This window comes from Pogonomyrmex barbatus, unplaced genomic scaffold (assembly GCF_055798465.1).
Source record: "Pogonomyrmex barbatus isolate J1 unplaced genomic scaffold, ASM5579846v1 scaffold3, whole genome shotgun sequence".
Taxonomy (NCBI): Eukaryota; Metazoa; Arthropoda; class Insecta; order Hymenoptera; family Formicidae; genus Pogonomyrmex; species Pogonomyrmex barbatus.
Genome location: NW_028297127.1, coordinates 13,122,483 through 13,145,310, shown reverse-complemented (window position 1 = coordinate 13,145,310; position 22,828 = coordinate 13,122,483). Strand labels below are relative to the sequence as shown.

The following is a 22,828-nucleotide window of genomic DNA, read 5'->3' as shown; positions in this document are numbered from 1 at the left end:
GAAATATTCTCAGTGGTGATGCGGTTATTGTTATTTATTTCGGCTCTATATGCAACGCGCTATTCGCACATGTATCTATAGCCTTTTTTTTATTCTAGAAATTGGATCTCTGCGTGATACATAGCACAAGTCCCTCTCTTTCTCCCTCTCTCTCTCTCTCTCTCTCTCTTTCTCTCTTTTTGTCTCTCTCTTTCTTTCCATTCGTACGATGCTACGTAAAATTTAAAAAAGGAAAATAATAACGCGAGAACGATAAAAAATATCTGTGCTGCTGTCTATATTCGTAAAACTATTTCAAATGTAAGGTTTTGTTGTAAAAAAAAAAGAATAATCATTTTTCAACCATTTGCAGTTTAAAATTCTGCGAGTTTATAAAAAGTTACGGACGCCATAACGAAAGGTCACTTCGCGTGAGCAGTGTTATATCGCGATGATATTTTTCACAAGCAAATCGTTGAGAGATCAAAGACTTAAGCTCGATTCCAAATCGATTGCGATACAATGTGATCTGGTAGACTAGAGGATCGAATTATGACTACTGTTCTATCCCTGGCATGAATCGGGCTTAAAAGGGCCCACCTAATTCACCATTTATCGTGCTTCGTGCCAAGGGATTACGGATCTGCGTGCCGATGCCGTAGGTAGCAGTAGGTCAAAGAGAAAAAGCTCGAGTAAGTGGCCTTCATCCCCGAAGGTGGGAACGAGGCGAGAAAAGGAAAGCAAAGAGCTCGGGGGTTGGAAAGTAGAGTGCGATGGTAGTATCGACCCCAAAGCTGCCCGGAGCAAGATGGGAAGCCAGGAAAAGGAAGTAGGTGGCGGGAGGGGAGGGGGCGGGTCGGACGAAGAGATGAGGAGAGGACGAGGTTGGTTAGTTGTCGTGTCTCAATCTGTTAAACTCACAGCTCGATTACTAGCTCTAGAAATGGAGGAAAGTTACGGGAGCGTCGAGAATCGTAGGTTGGCGTGATATGAGAGCAGGGCACTGCCTGTTAACCCACAAAACTCAATCAACCCGCGTTCACTCGTTCGGCCCGGCTGTCGCTTTAAACAATTAAAAGCATCCAGCTGTCGAGAGAATGAGAAAAGTGACAACGAGTAATGCGCGGAAGTTACGCCGTATCCGTCGGAAATATTTCCATAGTCGCCCCCGACAATGGGGAATTTGCGCAATTAAAGACCACGGGCGCGTGAAGGGCTAACAAGAGGTGTTTCTTGTGGTGGAATAACACAGCTACTATGTTAACAGATAACATGCTGTCGTATTTGTCGAGTCACCGAATCGAGCGCAACGTCATTCGAACGAGTAGAAAAAGGATTTTAAGACGGCTTATACGTCACGTTCCTTTGGAATTAGATATCAATGGGGATAATCGAGTATCTTAGTCGAATTGAGATTAGCGATGGGATTGATTATTAATATTAACTGTTAGTGTATTATATTTATTTAAACTGCAAGATGCAAATAGTATTAACTATGTTTTTTTTTGAATTTCATTTTAAATGTTATAACAAAAGAAATAAATTTTTAATTACTTGTATATAAATATCTATTAAAATATTAACTTCGATTTGGAGAATTTATTTTTTATCATCAATATTATTTGTACACGCTAATGAGGAAAACAACTGAGATTTGCAGTATGTAATCCTTTTACTTATCTTAACGTGATAATGCATTTCCTCGAAGAAGATTCGATAACGCAGAAATTGCCATTATAAGTTCAGGCTGCATAGAGAGTCACCTAAATCACGAACTATTAAATTCCTGAAAGTATCAGCCGAGTTGATCAGAAATGATATCTTCCTTATGGATTATGGAGACGACGCAGGTTTCAATAACTCGTCTTGGGGTAATCTTCCTTTAAATTCAAAATCATCACGATGGTATCGGGGATGATGAGTTCTGTTGTCATTTGGCCCCGTTTAACGAATTATGCAGAAAATTCAATCCGAGTTCGAGTGCTCGCTCTATCATTTACTTCTGCCATTTCGTAGGCCGGCAGAAGATATCTTTCACACAACCGAGAAGATTTCTGATATCACAGTCTCTCTCTCTCTCTCTCTCTCTCTCTCTCTCTCTCTCTCTCTCTCTCTCTCTCTCTCTTTCTCTCTCTCACACACTCAGAAATAGAAATGAAGAAGTTATCGGAAACGAATATGATATAAACATAAATTTTATAGGTGAAAACTGATATATAGCATGATTGTACGTGTAGCCAAGAAAGAAACGTTTTATCACCACGATCATCATTCGCATACTTGAAGATTGCACCAAGAGACCCTTGGCCTTTACATCCTGTTACAGCCTTACTCTCTCGCCATTTCGATGCACCCTAAAAACTCTCGACGGAATCGATGCCACGCTTCTTTTGCCAAACACTTTGACTAAGGTCGATCGATTCTGTTAACCGGGGGCCTTTCGTCGTCGGCCGGTATCGAATACAGCCTCGCGTGTAAGCGATTAAGGCGTGGGTGCTAGGTAATTCTAATGCAAAACCCGACGTGATTGATTGCTCGCACTCGCGCGCCGCCTTCGGCCAGAAACCGCAGGGGTACAACAGAAACCGCCACAGGCTCTGCTGACTTTCGGTGACAAAGTGTTATTTCGTTCGAACGGCCCAAATATCTATAGAAACATCTATGTGTTGTTGATTTTGTTTTTTTTTTTAACACAAATTTTCAATAATATGAATTTTTCATCGGAATACGTATATAAAATAGCCGTGGCATTAATGCCACGCAGGGATTAAAGGGATGAAAATTTGCTCTTCTTTATTCGATCAAGCTTTTACATGAATATCCTGGCGAATTATTCCTTTTATATAAAAAAAGAAAAAAAGAAGCTCTATTAATAATTAAACTTTGATGAAAGGACAATTTCGACGTTTAAAGATTAATTATTAGAAGTATTATATAAAATTAATTATTATATAATGCACTGGGAAATAGCCGGTAATACGATTCGAGTGATTGTGTTGAAAATTGTGCGTGTAATGCTTATGCGAGACTATTTGTACATATGCGTAATCTGATGATAAATAATTCGAGGACTGTACAGCGTGCAGAATAAAGCGAATAATATCATACCAGTCGTAACAAAACGGAGTAATAAAGTTTAACAAACAGGTTGATACATCTTTGACCTACTAATGCAATTGTTAAGTGCTATATAAACTTCCAGAGAACTTTTCCTTTTCTAGAGACATTATGTACTAGGAAATCTATCAGATGGAAGTGGACGGCTCCACTTTTTATCATTGATATAGCAATGCATGTTGATATAACAAATTGTAAACATAGCGTGAATAATTTATAATAATATAATTCTTTTATACAGGAATTTCTCGCGCATCTTTCGTTTGCACGTCCATCTCCGTTTATTTTCTACGTCACACTTTTTTCATATAGCTCCAATCTCTGCAATTACAAAATTTCTGATGGCCATATCTTTTAATTCATGGTAGGTCTTATAATCTCCGGCGGGGCCTGCTTAAGCTCCTAGATTAGTTCCTTGTTAATAGAGATCTCGGTGCCCAGGAAAAGAAATTGCTTAATACTTTGACCACGTCCGTCCCTTCCCGTTTGCTCTCGTTATCAATTCGCAACGAGCGACTTTTTTCAGAAGGGTATGCTAATTATCAGCTTAAAAACATTTTGACGATGTAATACTGCAATGCGTCACAAGTTAATGACAAAACAAGACAGCATCGTAAAAATTCTAAAGCTTTAAGGATCACGTAACCTGCGCTCGCTCAATTTAGTTAAAAACGACGTGGACTCTCTCACATAAATTGATATCGGAAATATCCTGTCATCGCAAATCGTACCTATAAATTATTATATAGGTATAAAGTATGGAGATTCTTATTTCCGCGGGATTTCAAAAAGAGAAGAGAGGAATCTCTCGCTATAGCGGTCGAGATGGCACAATGCCGCACAAACAGCCTGACCCGAGAGTGCTGTAGAAACAGCGGGTCCTTGGTCGCCGTCGTCGACATTATCTCGAGTGGTGTCTGGATGACGTTAAAGCTTCGGAGTTAAAGGAAGGGAAAAGGAAGGCGAGCCCCAAGTGCGGATTCGCTAGTTACGATCGATACGCGACGGTTTCTAGGTCAGGGTCCCGATACACACTCGCCACTCACCACCGCTCAGGATATACTCAAAACGCGACCCGCAAATTTATTCGAAGCTAACCCGCCGCCGCCGTCGCCGCGTAACGCCAACAAAATGGGTCTCCCATCTTTCACCCCATTCTTTCCTCTTCCGCTTCTGTGACGGCTCTCGCGACGGTCGATTTCGCTGAAAGCTACAAGCGGAGTCGAGGATTACACGCGGACTTACTTTCAGCGTGTAGGTCTGTTCCGCGCGGCGAAGAAGGAAAAATTCACTGTTTCCTCCGCCGAGGGACGGGACGGGACGGCGTACGTGCGCTTTTCAAGTCGTCGTATTGAACGTTTCCCACGCTATCGAGATTAATGACGCGCTTCCGTCGCGAACGCCTCGCGACGGATATGTAGGTGGAAAGAAAAGAGCGCTATGTATGGAGCGCGCTCGCGGGATTCTACCGCGTTATTTCCGCGCGGATTCGCGGATGTGACGCGACTGTCTATAATAGGGTGTCTATAATAACCTTCCCCGTAACTTTCCGCCGGGCACCGAGCGATTTTTAGGGGCTGGCATGCATCGTCGGAACATATTTTCCGTCTCCCTCTCTGCGGGAAGCGACGCGCGCTCCCCGGAATATATGGACGAGGAAAGACGATCCTTCTCAGCGTCTCAGCGAGAAGGGAAGGAACGTTATTATTAATAAAAAGTAATTTACGTAAGCGATGCAGCGCTAATTACAGTCCTGTATAATGAAGCGCTACACTATCTATATCCCCCTATCTATGGATATTTGTAGCTCTCTACAATTCTCTCGGTATAATTCGAAAGTTTGGCGTGAGTGGCCTATATCGCAGGATCAGATGGATGGATTGAAGTGACACGAGGCACGTTCACGTTCGAGTGTGTCACTCCAACAGGAAATCGAATAGACATCACTTGGGATATTACGTGCCGTATTTTCGAGTGATACGAGTCAACCGTCAACATCGTGAGCGCGGCAGCCCGGCCGAGATAAAAAGAGGCATCAAATGATAATGCGGAAGCATCTAGTAGAAAAAGATACCCGGAAACTGATGCACCACTGAAACAGTTTGCTTCACTGGATATACGCCGCGGTAATCTGCCTAAGACGATTCTACAGAAGATAAAGAGAAGAGATACAAGTAAAATCAACAGAGGCATTTCGAACTTTGAATAAGCAAGTATCTGGCTACTAAGCTTTGCAAATTTCTATGAAAGGGCTATTGTTATCTTTTTATCCCTTAATTACGACCGCTAAAATCATATTTCCGCGCGGAATTTCTCCTGTAAAGCATACCGCGGGAGGGTCAACGCTATCACAAAGAGAGATAGGCAAATACGCGGACTTTCATTTCGTTTTCGGACACTCGGCAGCTCGAGAAAGATCGATGCTGAGAATTAACATGCTGCCGAGCCGAATGGCCGCAGCCATCGCTTCGCGCGAAATAATCCGAACGTTCAACGTCGGTTCTGTATTTTTCTTTTTTTTCTTTCACTTCACGATGAATACCGAGTCTCGCTAACTAGTGCGAATAAAACGAGTAAGAATGAAAACGTGGAAGAAAATGGTCGGAATTTACGGAACGAACATAATATTGCCTCAATAAGATATATTTTGCCAAAAAGTTCCTTTTGTTTTTAAACAAAATATAACATCGGCGTAAAACTGCCTTCGTTCTTTCGTAATTTGTAAGAATTAATGTCGTTCAAAGCTATCCCTTCGAAAATAATGTTCTCTTTGACAAGAAAATGTGATAATAACACCGTACACGTTAGACACGAAAACGCAATTATCACAGAAAAAAATGGAAGATGTATCAAAGCGACTTGCCGGTATAAAGCGGAATTGTTCGATCGTGTAATTGTATCTTCTATACAGTAGATCGATCATCCATCGCCCGTTCATTCCGATATCTCTCCTTGTAATGTTCGAAATAATATAACATTTACTGTTGTGCCCGATAAATCGTGAAAACTCTGTATTACAATTCGCGACGAGTTGTTGCGTTCAGTGATATGCAATCTCTTTATCGATAATTCTCGTACACCAATAAATTGTTTCTCAATAGCTTTGTTACACTTTCACTCAAACTGGCGCGGGAAAACAAATTTTCTCAAACAAGCGTGTCTTCGCTTCGGAAAACTTTTCTTTCCTACGACCGTTTCAGGACCATTCAGGATTATCGGATCGATCTAATCGGATAATCGCATACTTATCCTTGAATATGGACCGCATCCGCCTCTATCCAAGGCTCTGAAACGAATTTGCGCAACACCGTTTGTTAACCGCTAAATTAAGTACAAAGAGCTCTTCGCGCGGCGCAGCTGATAGAGATCTTAACCTACGAACTAGCCCGGCAACCTCGTAGGATTGATTTCGTGGTGCATGTGTGGTGTGTGTGTGTGTGTGTGTGTGTGTGTGTGTGTGTGTGTGTGTGTGTGTGTGTGTGTGTGTGTGTGTGTGTGTGTGTGTGTGTGTGTGTGCCGTGTGAATCGAAGACGGTCGCACAAATGGGTCAGGTCACGCGGCACTGCGAAGAAAAGGGTGACCATCAATTAGACAATACTCTTTCGTGCGATCCCGTCACCGCACCGTTTTGTCTACTGAGCACCGATAAATGTGAGCTGTCCGTACTTTTGAGCCGATCCGTATTAATGGCGCGGACACGGACGTAACAAAAGGAGCTGTTTGTCGTCGGCGCGGCGAGGCATCATCTTTCAGAGGTTTTCATCTTTCCACGGAGATAATAAGAGTGAAAAAAAAAAGAAAGAAAAAAATCCGCAATGTATCGCGCGATACGCAATTAACCGTTCGCGCTGGGATTAATAGCAACGATCGGAAATATAAAATCGGCCTCGAATGAGTTATATCGCACGTCGGCTTTAAGCGACATAGCTCTTAGCTGAGATTCTCCTCGTCTATCACGCAATTGTTCACGCACACCGTTCCGCGATGGTTCTCCGTTTTATTTATCATCCTATTTATCGTGCAAGATTGATGAGCGAGGTTTCCGTCGCGGGCAAACGGGCTAAGATTCACCACCGGCGCATCGTAGCAACGGCATTTCCAGCGGGGAACGGGAAACGAACGGAAATTCGAGCCCGAGTTGCGTCGCGAGCAATCCGGTAATCCGGGGCAGTTTAGAAAATGGAAACGTTATCGCGTTTTCTCCACGCTTTTGTTAATATTGCGGCGACTGTGACTGCCGTGGTGCTACGGGGTAAAATAATGTTCTCCGTCTGTCGTGCGCGCTCGCGCGCGCTCGCGCGCGCTTCGATCCATAAATGCACACGGGTGGCCGTGAACAAGAGAGAAATATCACGGAATGGACTCGCACATTTATTCTCCGGTTCCCGGACTGGAAACCAAGCGGCGCTTTCACGCGTCGTATCGCGCGCACTTAATCCTCCGACGTTCTGATCGCGCAGAGATATACCGCGATTGAGAGAGCGTGCCTCGTTATTCCTTCCTCGCATACGTTCATGACGTTCTCCGAGTGAAATCAGATTTTACCCCGTTTCCGTCGCATTAGTTTGCGCAGTTGCGGTTCGACGTAATAATCGGAAACACGAGTACGACTTCGGCACAATCGCGGAACAATCGTCAATTTAATAATCCGAGAACCGATGTGCAAGAATGTCGTTTGCGCGGAATCCGCTCGACTTGCCGGCGATTCGCGATGGCCGATTGTATATTTAGCGATAATTGTAAACAAATGAAGCCAGGCCCGATCACGTCAGATGGAAGCCTTATTGATTAACTGTATACTCCAACTGTTGTAATTTACGCTCTTCAGATTTTAATTAAAGGCTCGATGTAGCAATTAATCGAAATTCACGTTATTATCAGCCTGGCAAATTTTGTGATTAATTTTAATTGTTACAACTCTTTCGTCAAATTTGTCCGGTTGTAACTCTTTCGATTATGAACAGCTTTCAGAGATTGCGATATATAATAATAAATACTTTGCATTCGTGAGAAACTTGTAAGTATACTTGTAAGAATCTATAACATACGCGCATTATCAAATATTCAATTGCGGATACGTGGCGATGTAAATATGATTGGATATACGGAGAATGTTTATTTATAAGACAAAGAGAATTGGCGAGTAATATTTGTCGATTAAAAAATAAATTTTTCAATCGACTGACTTTAAGCGAACCTACTTAATGATCCTGCTTTTCGCGCAAAAAGTAAATTAAAATTTGACTTAACGCCGAGGCTAAAAAGGAGACGTTTAAGTTAATCACGAGAATATTCGAACTAATGCCATAAAGAAAATAATTGAGTGTAATGTGTGTGCGAACGGTTAACGGACGATAACGACTAATAATTTAGGACGGAAAGTATCATGGCATTGACTTCCTACGCGCTTCCAATCTCCACTGAATTATTTATTAACGGACGGCTATAGCCTGAGGCACGACCCAGCGATCACGTTCGTCATCGATAACTATTTTTGGACGCATCCCGAACACAGAAAATTCAAACCAATCAAGCTCTAAAGGCGTTCAATACAAAATTCCTGCGCGAGGAGTTTTTTATCGGACTTGCATAACGTACATAGATGCAATATCGCTAAAGCCTCGTATATTTATCAGAAAGATAACTTCGTATTATAATATCGTTTGTTAATCGATGGTTCTATCGATGTCCTCAGATTCCACAGATATATAATATATGTATATAAAAAAAAAAAAAAAAAATCGAGAAACACAGAGAAATAAATGCAACATGCAGCGTGCGTTAATAGTCTTTTGCTGTTGCGATCGATACAACATATATGCCGTGGATCTCTGACAAACAAGCTCTCGATATAGCAAGGATATACTATCTACACAGCTACGCTTGTCATTCATGAAACTGTTGTTGTTAAATCAACATGCATCTTCTGAAAATGTGGGCACCGTCCTTATTTCACGCACATTTCAGATGCCGTTGCGACACCAAGGGACGAACGATGCTTGATTGACTTGACAATCTGATTAGAATGAATCTGCAAAGAAGCTCCCCAGGTAATGCGCTTCCGCGTGATTCTTTCTATTTCGATATCAAGCTCGTCCTTCGCCCGATAAAATACGTCAAACAACAAATTCCTCTGGATTAGAGAAACATCATTTTTCAATGTTCACATTACCATAAAAATTGTGGGAAAATTATTAAGGGCTATTTTACACGATCATCCGACACCGAGAAGTTTCTTTTCTAACAACCGACATGGAAGTATAAATCGCGCGTTTTCAAGGATAAAGTCTAAATTTAAAGTTTCCATATCGAAATCATCTAGACATAATTCATAAAGTTCATAAAGATAAAAATTATCAGTTGTTTATCGTACTAAAAAAAAAAAATTGCAAACTTATTAGCCGGGTTAACCGCGAGGCTAACTCCTTTTATCATTTAAAATTTATGATGTTCATAGAGAAAGAGAAAAAGAGAAAGAAAGAGAGAGTGAAATTTTATTTCGCGTTAGAATTTCCGAAGAGATTAAAGCCTTTGAGTGGAATATATTAGTTCGCCTGTCTGCTATGTAAAGCCGCGGGGGTTTTTTTATTAAACGCTCGCATGGTTCTACATTCAAAAACACTTTATCCGTCAGACTGTTGGAAATTCTGCGACTTGTCTCAGAGATGTGTTGTCGGAATGAGCTTCCGAAAGCCCGCTGGTTCGGGCTTTCCCGCGGCGTTACCATCACAAAAGCGTCGACTATCAATTGTACAAACACGCAAAGCACGAATAAAACGCTACTGAATAACATCACAATTATGCGACTGTACTTTCCAAGACCTACCGCGATTTCATATGTTTACATGTACACGTTAATAAATCGATAGCATTTAAAATGTCATGCTGCGGTATAATTATGTGGACAGCAATAATTGTTATCTACGCTAATTAGTGGTCGCGCTAATAATCAAAAATGTCATTAAGTCGCAACTGTGTTGCCAGCGAAAAATTTCGTCGAGCCGCGCTCTGCGTCCCTCTGCTGCGAGATCTTCTTAATTGGACTCGATCGAGCGTTTATTAATATTCGTTTTGAAATTCCGTGGGAACCTCGTTATCGCGCTGAAGTTTACGGCCACTTGAATTTGATCTAATTTTTCAAAATAATTGGTCATTTACGTCGTTCATTTATTCTAGCAAGCAGGAATCCGATATCTCTATTGCTTCGAGTAGTATTACTTTGAAAACATAACACTAGTATCGAGACGAAAAAAAAAAAACAAAACAAAACGAAACAAAAGAAATGTGTACGTGTACCTTCTTTCGCGAGGTAAAATCCACATTTTTCGAAATATTGAAGCTCATGAAAAATGCATGAACTCTATCTTGCCGATGCCATCAAGAGTGCCGGCGTCCTTGATATTGGCTTAATCGAACAAACCAGACCTTTGTGAAATTACAGCGAAATCGCGATATCGAGTTTATCAAGAGCTTCCGTTATCAGCCGAACGTGAATGCACGATATCGTGCGCGCGCGCGCGCGCGCGCGCGCGCGCACGGCCGCTTATCGCTCCGTTCCGCACGCAGCGGGGCGTACACACGCGAGGGATGCAGGGCGTCACGACAGCGTGAGCGACAGAGAAAATATACCAACATAGAGCGGGCATTAGAAAAAAAAACAGTAAGTAACCATCGTGCAGTAACAGAAAAGCGCAAGCCGCAAGCGAGAGTGATAGAGTGTGGAGTTGGTATACCGGCGCGGGACTGACCGTCGTGGAGCGGATCGATCGTGTGGATCATAAGCTGTAGCAGGCCGTGACGGAATTTTGCGTGGCTCTCCCGTGAGTGAGAGGACGGGCCCCCATGATGGGCCTGCTCGCACCCTTGTCCGGCGCCTGTGCCGCTGCCGCCGCCGCCACCGCCGCCGGCGCCGCTGCTGCTGCCACCCCTGCTGCTGCATCCGGCCTCCCCGGGTGCCGGAATGCTTCCGCACGCACCCGACGCACCGCCCACGCTCGTCTCGCTACTGTTGATCGCGTTCGGATGCTGCTGGAACACACACAACGCCATTTCGCCGTTCAATGGAAGCTCTCAGGATTGTCGTCGTTGTTCTCGCGCGTCTGTGTATTTCGCCCCGTGTTACGGGGATGACTACTATTCTAGAGGGGCGGTTGGAGGATGAGCGAGCTGATAATTGTTCGCTGTAGACACAGGAATGGGAATGCATTTTTTTTTTTTTACGGATAATCCATGCAGGAATTGTGTTCGGTTATGTAACATTGCTGGTTCCATCGACTTCGAGAGAGAGAGAGAGAGAGAGAGAGAGAGAGAGAGAGAGAGAGAGAGAGAGAATGAGAAAAAAATAAATGAAAAATAAAAAATAATTTTTGCATTATACATAACACTGATCCCTTCGCATATGTGTGTAGGTGACAATTCTCGATGATAAATTTCTTGTACTATGACTTATTCCCATTTTATGGTAATACGGTTGCAATTAATTCGCGGCATCTATGATTAGAAGTAACTACGTTTGCTTCTAATCGTTAATGTCACAACCATATATAGCCTTCTTCAGAACATAAAATTTATACCCGGTGTGCGCACCTCGAACGGAGAAGACCGCCGGGATTAAAGCTCATATTTAGTTACCACGGATATCGTGGCCAAAACGTAATTAACATTTTCGGTCTACGCGGTAACAACAACAAATGCCACCGCAATATTTAAGCATCACGCGGTTGTGTACTTAGGCCAAGTGATAGCACATTACACCGCCTCAGTTTACTTATTCATGAATAAAGTCACTGCTCGGTTATTTCGCGGAACGCGTTGCAATTAGACATCCCATTCATATCTGAACTGTAGAATCGAAATGTAGAACTCACTTTATAAACTGCTTAAAGATGAAGGAATTAATTTCCGGTTACTCCCAATATTTGGATTCTACTCGGTTTATCGTAGGCGTTAGTCATCAGTGATGACATTATTAGCGATTATACCTCTTTCGCAGGAGAATGAAAGATAGGATACAAATATCTTCTCGTTCATACGAGTCGTAGCGCGTCATTTCCACTTGGATTATTTGACGCGAGCTGCATATCGGAGGGTGATATCAACAATGCATACAGTACGAACGAATAAGATGATGACGGGGTTGGACCGCGTGTGTCATCGCCCGTCGCGGGTTCATCAAAATGCCACAATGTTTTCCAATTATTCTTTTCCCCCCGGGAAAACGACGCCAACTTTTCCGGCGGAATTTCCAGCGAAACGACGACGGCGATGGTAAATCCGAGGAATGATGTTCGACGCGCATTAGTGAATCGCGTCCCGTAATAACTTCCACGGCGCAGCAAAATAATGATATTACTCGGAACGACATTGTGCCAGTCGCGGTCGTCGCATGTCGCAACTTATAAACGTTTTACGGAACAAGCTCGCTGCCACTGACAGCGCGATACGTTAAGTATTATAACGTACAAAACGAATTATGACGCGCGCAAATTGCATAAGGCGAGAAGTATTTTTGAGAACACGTCTTTTCCGCGTCAAAATCGCGAATCGGCTTCATTTTGTTAAAATATTGATATCAAATCTTTAATTTTAAACAGCGAAATTTTCTCCAATAATTATTTATTTGTGTTTGCCCTTATAAATATCGAAAGGAAAGTGTGCGTGAGTCGGTTACAAGAAAAGGGGGGTTTCACCTTACTGTAATTTCATTTTAAACAATGAAACTAATATAGTGCTCGCAGTGTCCTGTGCGACGAAGACGTTACGTGAAAATTGCGTTAACCGATAACGATATTACGGACATGTTCTGTGCCCAGAATATATCGTGTGATTTTGACGTCTGTCTCGCGAAATCTCGTAATGCGTAATCGAATCGAGCGTAACCTTGCCGTAATCTACGAAATGTGAGATAATCCTATTTGAGATTATTGTCCCGACATTAAATCTGAAATAGGATTGAAAAATCGATCGATAAAAATTGATTGAAAACAAAAGACCGCGTGCCGGAAAGGAGAAGGGCGTTTTGCGTGGACGAAGCGTTCGCAATGTATACTTTACTTATCCCTGCCTTCCCTTTGTATTCTACAGCTGTTATCTGACAGTGAGTTCTGTCCGTAGGACGTAGGGCGCTTTTCTAGTGGGCGATGCGTGTGGGCTTCGCCGTCAATATGGCGGATACCTGCCGACGATACGAATGCGGACAGACGCAAGTAACCAAAGCGATAAAGCCGGGAGAAACACCCCACGGTGTCGCCGTGCTTCTACAACGGAGATACAACGAGTTTCTCCGCCGTTGTCACTCCCGTTGTGGGAGGGTAATGAACTTTCTAATTACCGGAGGCGCCTGTGTGCGGTGCCCGATTTGAATTTCGAGACGGCGTGTAGCCGTAGAAATTATGGGGAAATTGTCGTGCGCCGCGGCGCCGCGACAACTTTCGGTGGATTGGCACTCAAATTTTCACTCAATATTTAAAGGGGATTACAATTATGCGGCGGTGTATCTATTATTAAATCTGAGATTATTAAATCTCTGTGTGACTCTGAGTCACACCTTTAGAAGTCGACAACGCTTTGCGACGAGGTCTCGCGATAATGATTTATCAGGAGGGATAATTATAGGGTAATTACGTAAAGGAACATTACACGCGTTTCACGCGCGAGATGCCTACGCGTTTCCCCGCTTGAGAAAAACGCGTCTTACGTGGATATATTAATTAACAACACGATATTCTATGATTACTGTAAATACTGTAATTACTATGTTACATTGGGATAACTATTTGTTGGCACTTTCTCTCCATTTAACACCGATAAAATCAATCACAATCCGTTCCGCTAATTATCGCTGTTCTAAACGTCGTTAATTCATTTATATATAAATTTGCAATCTTGCAATAAAATTAGATTACAATAAAATTTTCCCATAATATAATAATGATATCAATTTTCCCGACATTTACATTGTCATTGATGAATAAATATATATCGCTCGTATTCATATAATTGGCATTACATTTTGTTATAATTGCCGACGAGTCGAGTACATGGAATAATTCGCAACTCATTAGCGCATGGCGTTACCGGGTTGATTATCACTCTGTTAATTGCCAACTTTACTCATTAGCCGTTTGATTTTTATTCGAGCTTGAGATAAGATTATCTGCGATGCTACCGCGCAACATGAGTTATCATTCTCGCAGGAAGAGGAATTAATAAGCGAAAGCGTTCGTGCGGTTGTGGTTATCTGACGAATTATTTAATAGCCTCGCGAGGCGAAGCACGCGAACAACTTTTCTCGTATCTTCCTAATTAGATGTTGCGATTTTTTTCACAGCAAACCTCCACTACGACTCTGTCTTACATGCGTAACGCTATAGTTCAATATTTGTCAGATTCCAAACGATAGCAACGATTCTCCACGATCCGACCGGAATAAGTAAAAAAAAAAAATATTTAAAAAATATTTTAACTTTCAAAAATATTTCGATTTGTTTTATGTTGATGCGTGTGTAAAACTACTATCTGAATGACGAAGCGAAGCTCCGTTTCGAAATCCGAGATACTTGATTGACGTCACAAACAACGGTTGCCATCACCGGAAGGATCGTACCATCGGTCTTGTAACTTTCTCCCTTCCAGAATTGCACTCGAAAGAAACTTGAGTCGACTTATCAAGTATCTCATCGGGTTAGAGAAAACGTCCGTCGATTTCGGAAAAACTTTCCACTTGTATCTTGTCGATTTACATCTTTCATCATTTCTCGAACTTCGTGTGATTCGCGTTACAATCTCGCTCTCTTTTCCCTGATATTGCCCGTATATCGAAATCGCCCTACGAATCGTTCCTTTGCATTAGGGTAATAAAAAAAAAAATTTGCAAAGAACAGATTTCGGGATATCGGACGAGGAAAGGCTTGTCCTTGAATTTTCGCTGACTGTTCTTCCGGTGGTATTTGCTCTTATTCTTCAATATTTTATAACGTCAAGTAGGCCGGAAGATTTCCAACGGTAATATCGAGTCGAACGGTAGAAGCGCGAACGCAGCACACAAAGATATCCGAAGCCTTCAGGGATCTCTGACGAAAATTGGCACGGCCTCCTATCTTCTTCTCAAAGTATTTTCGCCGATGTCTGCATTCATACACAAAGGTCTCTTAATAATTTCAAAATTTAATATTTCACGTCAGTTGCAAAATTTTGTCTCAATGTGAACTTCAACTGCCTAATGTGAACTTCATTAAGCGTTAGATGTTCGCTGTTGAAAAAAAAAATTCGGGACAGACTTCGTCTCTCCGATCAACAAGATTTTTTTTGATCGCCGCATTTTGTATTCTTGCCATTTAATTGTTCATTTAAGCGTCAATAATATTAATAATCGTGAGTTATTTATTAGCCTTTAAATTAACTATCTTTATATATGATTTAAATTAACTGTCTTTAAATATGAAGAAAGATTGAATATCCAAGTGGAGAGAAGTCTGAGAAAATATGAGTAATACATTCGAGAAGAAAGGCCGAGTGGTACATGAGATTTGCTAAATGTCCAAGCGATCACTCAACATTGAGCAAATTGTAAGTCTCGATTCTAACGCGATTGCGAGGCCTGACGAATGCAAAGCCCGTGCAAATGTCACTTAACTGAAAGTGAGAATTTACGAGAGACACGCGATCGATTTACCAAATGGAAATCCATCCGTCGTGGCGATCGATGACATTTTGCGTTCTCGGTAACATTCACAAAGATCGACAGATTATTCAACGCGATTGTCGGAAGTTATCGGTGCATCTTTCCAAGAATAAAGAACGTATATTCTGCCACTTCTCCCTCCTTGCCGAATCTTTTCGTGTCCTGGATACGGACTCATGCAAAAATCGATGCGGTTGGATAAAATTAAGGGCGGGGGGAGGGGGAGGAGGGGAGGGAGGGGAGGAAGGAAGATATTTTGCCCATGAACATAACTTTCGAATAAGCGGAGAATGAATGGACCTTCGTCACGGAAGCAGGTTACGATTCTCAGTAATACAGGAAAATAATGAATAGTCCGAAACACAATAGCCTCCTCGTGCAATGTCACAAAATTACAGGGTTTCGCCGATTCTGTGATATACGCCCGTTTCCTTATCGCGGGAATTAAGGTATAATGACATTATTCATATCGTGATTAAATGCAAGCTCATTAATTAGTACCGCTTTCATCTGTGTTGTCAGGGCGGGGGTGGGGCGGAGGGGCTGAAATTGCTTCGAAACGTCGTGGTACATTGATAAAGACAGTTATACGGAAAAGCATGTGACTGCTGCTCCTAATTGAATATTATCATCGACGGTGAAGTAGGATTGCTACACGACAGGTTGTTGGCTGCAACAGTACGCTTCGTGCTCCTGTATTAAGTTACGCGAACAGCGAATGAGTAAGCAGCTTACGTGAACTCGTGGCAAATTTATATGAGTTACGTAGTTTAACTATTGCATGTATATGTTTGTGTATACGTCTATCTCGTGTAAAAGCGATCGAGATTTCATAAATCGGCGCTTTCTCGTACGATTATTGGAAAATCTATCGAAATGTTTCTAAGTAATAACATGGAATTATTCAGCTTTCCGTGACTTTACTTGATTGTCGGTTTCTACTACCAACAAAATTCGCTTTAAATAGCGAAAATTGTAAATTGTTTTTGTTGAATATATTCCCTATTCTTCGCAAATTTACTTATGTAATGAGCAGTCAATAAATAAACGTTATAGTGCATTAAGTAATTATTGTATAATACATTAGAAATTATAACAAGCGTCAAGAAAATATGTAAATTCTGTAATAAATTAGGAAATTTTTTTTATTTGCTATTTGATTACTGGTACTACAATTTTACTAGAAAATTAGATTATAGAAATTTTATGTCAACTGAGTTAAATTATATCAAAATTGTTCATAATTTCTTTAGAACGCTTTTGTTAATCGTAATCATAATAATTGCATATCGATCAAATTTATCATTAAAGACTATATATTGTTTTTTCTCATAATTATCATTTGCTCTCGTATCTTGCTTGTCAAGGATTAAACAAAGTTACAGTGTACATTTTCGAAACAATAACTATCATGAAATCGTTTTGCGTCAAACTTACAAGTCTTCGTTACACAGCCGCACGTCAAATGCAGAGCTAAATCGTTAATGTGCAAGCGCTATATCTTCCCAATTTCTGTTTTATTCAACGTCTGCTTTTGCATAGTCATTAATGAGCCATGTACTCAAGCGACTGCGAAATTTTAATTAGAATTAATGACGAGAGACCACGTTATTTTCCTTGGAAAGCTTTCTTCCATCGAAAGAAGCTTTTATTGTCATTTCGGTAAAGTTTCCAAGAAGATCCGTTAATGTCGAGTATCATGCAGTTATCATCGCTCGTTTTTAAACAAAATTGATTTTGCGCCCGTGTAGCTAGTAAAAGTGTACCGATATCGCGCTTGTATATTTTCTAGAGGCTAAGCCTCATATTTTCTCCGTGCACGTTAGATATATCGTTTTACGACTTTTCCAAGTATTTTCGTGCTAGCGACGCATATCAAGTTTGCATTCGATAGTTAAGTAGCTTATCCTGGTTCCGCAAAACCGCCTGCTTGTTCTCCATAAAAATGAATGTCTAAAATAAAAGAAATAGGTCGAACGTAATAACCGTACCAGATAGAGGAAAATTGACATAATTACTACATATTCTGTTTAGTGAGTGCAAGAGGAGTTTTATAGAAAGTCCGTATAAAGAGTATAAAAAAGTTACGTGTGTTTATGCAATATGTATCGCTCTCAAACAAATTTATATAAAAATTGTTGGCATGAACGAAAATGCAAACTTTAGTTCAACGATAAATTTAACGTTAAATTCGAGGAAAAAATATAATCATGTGAATAAAGTAACTACAGTGTTTACAACAATGTAAGAAAAAGCACGATAAAATCGGTATGCAATATAGAACGATGTTCTCTCATGCGATTATCTGTTTTCCGAAGTGATAATTAATGGCCTGTTATCGGTGAATGTGCAGTTACGCTCGAAAATACCTATGCATTAACAATCGACAGGATCATTCTAAGGATATAGAAGATAATGTTATAATATATAGTATCGTGAAGATGAATGTGATCTACATAACGTGATATTAAAATATAAACATTCATGTTCAGACATACAATGGAATTTAAACAAAAATACAGAGTCGCCAAATATATTTTCAATAAAATAGTATTGTATTTTTTTAAACTGCTTTTCACGTTTATTTCGAAAAAAGATGTAATATTTCTATTACAATTATCAAATTTTAGATCTTATCCCGTTACAATTGTGTGTAATTGTATTGATAGTATATATATATATATATATATATATAGATATCATGTGTGCCTTTTCTTTGTATGTAATTCGATATTGGAGCGATGGGGCGATTGCGGAAATTTTACGTCCCAATTGCTGTCCCAGGATCCACGTTAATGTGAAGTCAACGATAAAAGCGTGTGCGGGTCATAAGTTTATTAAGGACACTCGTAAAAGAAGTTTGAAAGATCGCGAAAGTATGAGATATATAACTCACTCGTAAAGATAATATATCTGGGAAAAAATCGTTTTCCCAAAGGAAAGAAACCGGTGCACGTAAAAAAAATGTGCGATGTCGAGGCCAATTTGTTTGTATCCGGTGTATTTATTCTGGGAAATGTCACAGCTTTTTCTCTTTTACGCGATATCTCTCAGAGTTTCTTTTAACTAAAATAAATTGGATTCATTCTCGTTGGCTCCCCAATGCCGCGATTTAATTTGGCCAATGAATTAGAGTCACTGATATCTTATGGAATGGAAAAATATCTTCCTTTTAATTATTCAAAATGGAGATGATAAAGTTACCATGTAAGTTCGTATGACAATAATTATATACCAGTCTTGTAAGATTTACATATAAACATTTGTAAGAGTTAAATGAATAATGTTTGCAAAAGTAAAAAAAAAATTGAAACAGGTTTTAACGTGAAATATACGAAATCTAAATATTGTTTTTGAAACTAGTATGAGTAATAAGCATAATTTATTAATATGCAACATTTTCATACCTCTCTACGATTCCGAAATTATGATACATAATAATTTAAATTGAAATTACATTATTTTAAACATGCTTTTATTATACACGATACGCTTTCTCTACGTGCTCTACGTGAAAAATGTCATTTTTATCCATCTATTCGTTACTAAAACAATTAATTTTATAGGTTTAATAAAACAGAAGAAATTGTTGTAAAAAAATTTTTCGATTTACAAAATCACATTTTGTTTATAATAACAGAAATTTGTAAATGGATAGTAAATAGATTTAAAAAAGTGACATATTTTTTTATATATTTTGAGTCAATAAAATACTAATGTATAATGTAATTTACATTTTCATTTTGTAAATCAATTATTTTATCAATACAAGATGAGAACAAAATGCATGGTTTTTATTTGTTGAAATTAAACCTTCATTAAATCACTCGCATCAGGAGACGAAACAATCCTTTGTATAAATATGACAGATGTCGATATGATATATTACAAGCATGAATATAGTCTCTTCGATCCTCCATTTTTAAAAGTAGATGTATAATCCGTTGACATATATCAATGCATCTGCATTTTGAAAAAAAGCATAAATAAATAAACGTAATTCCGATTAGCATTAACAATTACCATAAAATTTAAAACAACACACGCGTTTAATTAAGCGAATAAAGCCATTCGCAATTAAAGCATGTTTTAATTAAATCTGCATTCGATAACTTACAATAACGTGCTTTATGGCGTGCTTGATATGGCGAACGAAATCAATAATGATAACAATGATAACAACAATGATAATTATTGATCGCATCAGAGTGACAAGATGTTTCGAAAGGAGTTATCATTCCTTTTATGATATAACAACAAAAAGACTAATATAGTTAAATGCTGAAAATTATTCTAAATTAACATAATTAATATTAAAGTTTTGAATACGTGTACATATATATATATATATATAACATGTATCGAATGATTGATGTATGTATAAGTAAGCAGTTTAACTACGACTACATGACTACACGAGGATTACACGCAATGGCCAAATTGCATTATACTAATTTAATATAATATCAGCCAGGAATAAGCGACAGAGGATATTTTATAGGATTACCATTGAAGGTAAATTTATATTAAAATATTTTCTTATATTTACTTTACACACCAATAAGCGACAAAAATATATAAGTGTCACTACATCACACGTGCATGACATTATGGTCAATATCTTATACTGTAGAACTGTAATTTAAAATTCCATTCTGCGTCATGCTGTATACTTTAAGCATCGTTTAATTCTAGAATGTCATTGGCGACAATACTCCTAAAAGTAAAGTTATAAATGTCGTAATAAATTTTATTTTTGCTGTTGCGTGTAATTCACATATACAAGAATCGTTGAGTCAACCTTTATTATTAATCTACTTATGCTTCACATAGTTAGGACAAAAGGTAGCTGTAATTACGAAAGAATTAGCTAAAACAAAAATGTCCGACGAAGCAAGAGGAAAGGAAGGGGAAAAGGAGGAGGAAATATGCGTGTTAGATCAATGATTAATATAATTGTACACAAATGATAAATGAGGTTGCTTGCATATTAAACCGTACGTTAGCCCGTTAATTTCACGTTAGCTCAGACCACAAAACTAAAGTATTCATTTGCATTTCAATGCGAATGAGCAAACTGCCTTTTATTTGATCAAGAATTTTTTTCGCGAATCAGCAATCTTTCTGCCCGTTGTGTTTGTCCGATAAGCATATGCACATATAACAGTACTTGGCAATCATTGGCAAGGTAAATATGATTATTATGTGATAGATTATTGTTAGCGATTTAATTGGTATTAATATGAATGTCGTTGATACATAAATGATTCTACAAAGAAGAATGCGTATGACAGCATAGTTTTGAAATAATAATACGTGCAGGCAAAATATATTGACAGCGGCGTGCGCGCATGGTAACATCATTTGCATGTGCAATCAAAACGTATAGAAAGGTCTTTTAAATTTTAATTAAATGGGCCGGGGGTGTTAAATTCGACATTTAGAGTAGTGGGATGAGGTTATTCTCGTTGCTTTATGATCGAATAAATTACAGTATTCGCGTGATCGGCGAACTCCGTGCAACATTTTCAGCACGGTGTTATTCATTTCTGGATCAAAAATCAGCAAAAAGCGAAATGAAAAATATACATTTATATACATTTTAACAATACAAGGGCATGTTAATGAGCTCGCTATATATTTCCAATAGCATAATCGATCAAAATTTTTCATTAAGATTTATAATATTTACAATTTAGGTACTAGTTATTTTTTCATTAATTTTGAAATTAATTCCTAGATAATATACATATGTCGATCAGGCTTCTGTTTTTAACGGTTCAGTTAAAATTAATTTTTTCTTTTTTTATCTAGTTTTGTTCTTTAGCTTTTTATATATATATATATATATCGAGAGACACAGGTGTTGAATGGACCACAAATCGTTATTATAAATTATAATATCTATTGCAAATTGAAAGATGCATACATATATACGATATAACAAGTTCATAAAATAAAACTCGCGCGTTTTTATTTATTCAATAAATATTTAAACGTGGTAATTTTTTACCACTTATTATTAATGCAAACTCCAAAACAAATGTATTATGATTTTTATGGCCTTTGCAAAAGTAATAATATCAAAAGTGCTTGTTTTTAATAGAAATTACTTATAGAATTTATTAATTGTTAATACTTAAATTGCCAAAACAATTTTCACGATAATTATTTACATATTATACGTGTTATTATTTTTTCTATCAATCTCAACATTCTGACTGATATACTTTGAGAAAATATTGTTTTTGTGATGACAGCTTTTTATGAAGTATAAGTAAGCATGGCGTAGTATGTATATGTAAGTATATCGAGAGTAGTTCATGAGAAAGGAGCAATAATAAAATTATCTCGATTTAACAACTTGTTCAAAATTGAACTTTGGAACGTGTCAACTCTGTATCGTAAAATGCGTCTATATTTTTTGATTAGAAAATACGAAAAACAAGATAGAGAGAAATAAATTTGAAGTCTCGTGTTGCACATGGAACGCGTATGGTATTTTAAAAATGCTGTTAAGGACACTAGTGATAGAATGCGATACTTAGAAAAACGTTCGACTAACGGTCGTGCAGAATTAATGGCCGTGGTGATACATGTCGCGCCGATGTAACCAGCGAATGTTATTTCGATTGGAAGGAACCATTCGAAAGTCTCAGATTGGAAGAAGTTTACGGCAACTGTATGGCTGCTCTAGCGCGCAAAACTAACTGGAGAGTCTCGCCAAAGTCTCTCACTTCGAATCGGTTATCCCGAGTCGAGTCGATAGGATCGCAATTACACAACTTCCGACCCAGTTTACATTCCGCATAAAATCGTTTTGCACGCGCTTCCCCAAACGGGGATTCTTGATAATGGACAATAAATGACGGGCGAATCTCCGACAAATTTCTTCCGTCTCTTATATTATTTTCCTTTGAACTTTCCTGAGAAAGCAAACTTCGTCGTCGCGTTACTTCACATGACGCTTTTATATTTATCAAATATATTTAAGTTCCGGCAAATGCGATTACTTCACCAATGTGCCAGACGTGATAAGATTTCGATCT

The 22,828-nt window shown here is 39.1% G+C and overlaps 1 protein-coding gene across 5 annotated transcripts in view; it reads right to left on the bottom strand.

Annotated features, from left to right (window-relative positions):
- Nckx30C (solute carrier family 24 member Nckx30C) overlaps positions 1–22,828 on the bottom strand; it is a 62,731-nt gene that overhangs the window by 25,711 nt on the left and 14,192 nt on the right. For 2 of the 5 annotated variants that reach the window (XM_089080201.1, XM_089080204.1), the window contains one exon: positions 10,831–11,125. In XM_089080201.1, coding sequence (XP_088936327.1) covers positions 10,831–11,125 — 295 coding nt within the window. The remainder of the gene's footprint in view (positions 1–10,830; positions 11,126–22,828) is intronic. The other 3 variants (XM_089080202.1, XM_089080205.1, XM_089080203.1) reach the window with 2 other exon arrangements.